The 5,154-nt window shown below is 40.2% G+C and overlaps 2 protein-coding genes across 2 annotated transcripts in view; one reads left to right on the forward strand and one right to left on the reverse strand.

Moving 5' to 3' along the window:
• LOC106805429 (GDP-fucose protein O-fucosyltransferase 1-like) overlaps positions 1-2,143 on the reverse strand; it is a 9,167-nt gene extending 7,024 nt beyond the window's left edge. Inside the window, exon 1 of the mRNA XM_014807009.1 lies at positions 1,830-2,143. Within this exon, the coding sequence (XP_014662495.1) occupies positions 1,830-2,007 (178 nt within the window). The 5' untranslated portion in view covers positions 2,008-2,143. The remainder of the gene's footprint in view (positions 1-1,829) is intronic.
• A 10-nt stretch (positions 2,144-2,153) lies between these two features.
• Positions 2,154-3,474, forward strand: LOC106805431 (UPF0184 protein-like). The gene is made up of 2 exons (XM_014807012.1): positions 2,154-2,320; positions 2,869-3,474. The coding sequence occupies exons 1-2, from the start codon at positions 2,239-2,241 to the stop codon at positions 3,087-3,089; spliced, it is 303 nt and encodes a 100-aa protein (XP_014662498.1). The 5' UTR covers positions 2,154-2,238; the 3' UTR covers positions 3,090-3,474.
• Positions 3,475-5,154: the final 1,680 nt, after the last annotated feature.

Consider the following 5,154-nt stretch of genomic DNA (forward strand, 5'->3'; position numbering starts at 1 on the left):
GTTAAAGTGAGAGAACGTGTAGTTATAAAGCGTGTAAGATTTATCGCGAGGCTTATTTCCGTGTATACACGCATGCAAGCGAGTGCGACCATACGTTGTTTTTATGCCTGGGATACCTGATTTTAGTATCAAACGGTTGCCAAATGTTTAGGTGTTATGTCGATGGTCTGTTATTTATACTTTGACACAGAGCAGGCAAATAACTATTGGAATTAAGGTACACGCCGCAAACACAGTTTAATTGTTCGCACTGCGTTCATTAAAGCTGAACATATTTGTTATGTTATGTTAATTTGTAGTAATGTATCCGTTAGGATTTTTTTATTTGGTATGTCCCTCAGAATGAACGCCGTTGGTTTATTTTGTTCGATGATATATTATGGTTTTGATGACCGTTTTTTTTGTGTGTGTGGAAAATCTTTGTTTTGTGAAACTATTGTATTTAAGAAATTTATGTTGATTCTGTTTTACATTGAATTTTGTGTAACCAGTGACAGGTACTGTTTTGGTCTCACTATATTGTTATAGACGACTGGGACCACACTCTAAACTTCAATCACGGTCGTGTTGAGTAGATTTAGAGGCCTAAAAACATCGCTTCTATCGACAATTCAGTTGAGACCATCACTTTTGCTGTATCATTTTAGTTGGGTTGTTTTACGTATGTGTTATCTGAATGTGTGGATTATATTTATTATGAAACCCAAGGAAGTAGACCAACCCCAGGTAATGTCAGGTCCACGTCAAGGACTGCTGTGTAATTAAGGCCTGTTTGCCTGGGTCTTGTGTTCTGTCCTGGGATTATGAGTAGATATATTTTGACCATAATCAGCGCTTCTTGATATAAGGAAAAGCACATCGCCTTGAAAGTGTTTCGCACCCAGGCGAATGCTGTTTTCCTGTTTGCGTTACACTGTAATTCGCCACGTACGGTTACAGCCATAACCAATTACGTCAAGTAGTGAAAATTAATTGCCCCTTTATGCGATATCAAAGAATGTTATGCCAAATGTTGTTGAGTTTTTCTTGATTTCTGGGGTATTTGTTGGGGTTAGGGGGTTGGGGAACTTTTATCGTTAATTGTTTTTCTACGCTTCATACTGTGATCTCTTATTGTATTTTGACTTGTTGTTACCTGTGTATCTGGTGTATGGCGATGTTGTATTATAGTGGTCATATGGATTTTGTGTTTCAATACTGTTTTTTGTATTGAGTATATTAATATAGTGTTCGGTGAAAGAGATATTGTATTTAGTATTCGTAAGGGTACGAGCAATTTCTTTAGCCGGTAATGTTGGATGTGGTCCTAAATGCCAGGCATGAGAGAGCAGGTGTCCTGCGTGTGTGTGTGTGTGTGTGTGTGTGTGGTGCTGTGGTGATTCGCGTGGTGTGTAGTTTAGGGGTGGATTAAGTATTAGGGTGTATTTTAGATTAGCGACGGACGCTAAAGTCAATGGGCTTAATAGAAGCCATTCGTTCTCGAGGAAAGGGAGGTGAATGTAAAGGTATGGTTCGTGCAGATTGGTAAAATAAGTAGTTGTGTTTAGTTTTGCTGAACACTACTGCTTGGAGTTTGGAGTTTCATTATTCATCGCTACAACAAATCTACATTTAAGCGGGTAACGTCATCTTCGTCGTTACAGTTGAACCGAGTTGACACGTGAGCCTAGAGTAGACCTCAGTGTCAGTGATAGCTCCGAGAAACGGTATCGCTAGGGTTAGGATGTATAGACACTCCGTCGCACAGCCTGGTCGGGCTATGTCAGTGACTGCCACTGGCACTGGCACTGCCACTGCGTTTCAGAGTTGTGCTTTGTTATATGACTCACCCATACATGGACAGTAAGCCACGTAGCCATTACTATCGATCTGACTGTCGCTGATATTATTGTTTGTTGTCGATGAATGAACAATCAATATGAACATTAGGCATGTGGAAAATGGGTTGAACAACTTATTCAAGCACACCGCCATGTTTACACATGGCATAGAAATCACAGAGATCATTCACTGATTCAGCAGTACTTGTGGCAACACAAAACTCGCGACTTGCGCCCAAAAGTAATGCAGCTATATAAACTGATCTTCATATAATAACTGTATACTTATATATAAAATATATAGCTAGCTATATATCGATCATTTTTTTAGATTCTAGTGATATTATGATGAATCACGGCCATCGGCAAACCTCGGGCGGAACCGGTAGTACTCATGTAAATACAAGAACATTCCAGTATGGCCAAGGAAAATAATCAATGTGAAAGCAGCAAGATGAAGAATGGTGTAGGGGAAGATCCATTGGAGTCTGGAAGTGAAGGTCGAGTATTAAAAATAATGCCAATTAAATTGTTAAACTACTTGCCCAGGCTAAGTACACCGTGCGGTACAGTGTACACGGTGGCCGATACAGTATAACTTATAAGTAATAATACACAACACACTTCACAGTACAAACCACTACGTGCTACTAATACTATCAGGAGTAAGATAATATAGATGATACTATGACTATGATACTATGAGTATGAGTATGACTATGACTATGAGCATAATAATTATAAATTAATATTAATAATTCTAGAGAGCAATATCATGAGTATGCCTAATAAGTGCAGAGAATTAAATGTGGAGCGGGTCGAGGAGCGCCAATCCGACCCAAGCCTAGTTTAGCACCCCGGATTAGTTTAGCACATATGCGAAAACACATTTGCGGGGTCCCAAGCTATCCTCGATCCGCCAATCCTTAATTGGAAAACCCAGGTGGAGCGTTTACGGCATGCCTCGTTTTATCACGTCGATGAAGGACTGTTATAAATAATGTTTTCACAAGAAGAAGCGTTTAATGAAGTTTCATTGTTCTTGCAGGTGCTGAAGAGCAGGTAGAAGGAGAGGAGGAAGAACCAGTGGAAGGGGGTGAGGAGTACGTGGAATTAGACCAAACCATCGACCAGTTGAGTTCCTGCCTTGACGTTCTTGAACAGAAAAGTGAGAGTTTGTCACAGAAGCTACATGCACTTCTGCTATCCAACATGGAGACAAACGACGTGGCAGAACCCGTGAGCAAGGAGGAACACTCGTCGTCGTAGCTTTAGCATATTTCAGTTGGTGACATGCAATGGATGGCTGCAGCTCACGTGTGATGCATCATTCACTTGCCGGTGTCTAGGCTTGTAAAGAATGGTAACACTTTAAATCTACCAAGTGGGTGGTCTGGAGTATTGAAACTGGTATTCAATTCTGGTGTGAAATAAGTTGAATGTCCTGTCATTATTTATATATATTATCTAACAAAGATTTATTAATATGAACTATCAGTTTATCCTTGCCATAGACATTTTTTTTTAATTGGTATACCTATGAGCTATTAGTAATATATTGTAAACATCGAGATGTATAGTTATATATCCGTTTCAATTATAAATCTAACCAATCATGTTTTATTGGTAATAAAAAGCTAAAGATTATAAAAAATTTAATTGTGATTTTTGTTTGCACCAGGTGACCAAGCATTTGGTATATGGTAACCCTTTGTGACATGGCAATCGCTATTTCATAGGTGAAGCAGTCGCGGACATTAGCCTGCTATATTCCATTGACCCATTTCTGCCTAAAGAGTAGTCACTTCTTTATTTTTAGCTCATCTGACATAGTCAGATGCAGCTTGTAGAATCGCATGATCGTCCGTGCGTCCGTCCGTCAACAGTTGGGCACAAATCTTAACCCACGTCGGGTCGGCCGTAATGTCAGCCGATAATCCTCGGGAACCGGGGGGGAATAATCCGAAAACTGAGATTGATGTCGAACGCTTGGGGGTCAAAGGTCAATAGGCCACGGAAGAGAGGTAAAAGAAGGGAACATTCACTTCCCTTAACTTAATGTATTAGGGAGCGAAATGCAGATTGCCGGCACAACATCTAAACGCTCGACCAAACTTAGTGTCTGTGATAGTCGGTGTATAGCATCATGGAGGAAAACCCATCACTCGTGCCGAAATTGGAGGTCAACAGGTCAAAAGGTCAATGGCACAGGGCAGAGTTTTAAGACATTTCTCGAGGACATGGTCTGACGAGCGATTGAAAAACTTTTGTTCAGGAGGGGTGCTGATATTTTTGCTTTTGCAGCACATGAGATCAATAAATCTAATCTGTGCCGTGCGAAGAGTAAGTGATTTCAGAATGAACCTTTTGACCTCAAGAGGACGGGTTACATGGATTTTTTGACTGTCTGTATAAAGACATTTGACGTGCTCGGGTTTGCTAGTAGAATCTACTACATGCCTGCGATCGTAATGATGCACAATGTCACACGTGAAATTTCAACAAAAGCCTTAAATTGGGTTAAAAAGGTTTATGCTCTTAAATTCCTATATACTTTCCTACTGGCATTCTTGTACTGTCCAGTAATGCTACATCGTAACGTCCTGCCACTGCAGTGGCTTTACTGCCAGTGCAGTGTTGGTTGGTACTGTGGAGCTTTTTGCATTTGCGTTAATTTGTTACAGGTGGCCAGCTTCTCTATTGTCAGCCTGTAGCTTTGTGCGAGGTAAATTGGATGAGTGCCTTACCTATATGCTTGCAAGATAGTTTGTTTGCTTACTACGTTATGATTGGGACTTCCATCCTTAATTTTGAAGACACTTAAAACTGTTACGCGCCATCTCGTGCAACTTTTCTAATCGATCCCAACGAACATTTTCTTGAGAAGTTCCTGATAGACCCACTTGTGCGCGATCCACATCTGTTTCGGCTTGTAATGTGAATACATTTGGGGACTAACTAGGTATTACGTAAGAAATCTCTCACTATTCCCACCACAGGAGTCACCGCATAGACGTTCTAGATGAGCGCTGACTCCACAGCGATCCTGGCCGGGCAGCCTGTCTTCAATACAGGACAAAGAAAACAACTTATATAAGAAAGCGTTTACATAAAACACGCTGCATACTGTCCAAATATCTATTATATTTTCAAAATTTTTTGCAGAAGAAAAATCTGTTTTCTAATTGAAATATTACCCTGCAAAATTTTCCATACACCATCCATTTGGATTCATCTTTTTGGCCAAACTACACCAGAAGACCCACACAAAATGGTCACTCTTAGATTCTAATCATGCAAATGTAGAATTACGAGCAATACAGATAGATTAATA

This window comes from Priapulus caudatus, unplaced genomic scaffold (genome assembly GCF_000485595.1).
Source record: "Priapulus caudatus unplaced genomic scaffold, Priapulus_caudatus-5.0.1 Scaffold113, whole genome shotgun sequence".
In the NCBI taxonomy this organism is placed as follows: domain Eukaryota; kingdom Metazoa; phylum Priapulida; class Priapulimorpha; order Priapulimorphida; family Priapulidae; genus Priapulus; species Priapulus caudatus.

Coding starts and splice junctions, on each gene's coding strand:
- LOC106805431 (XM_014807012.1), top strand. CDS start 2,239: ATGGCCAAGGAAAATAATCAATGTGAAAGCAGCAAGATGAAGAATGGT. Junction 2,321..2,868: donor ATTGGAGTCTGGAAGTGAAG/GTCGAGTATTAA, acceptor TTGTTCTTGCAG/GTGCTGAAGAGCAGGTAGAA.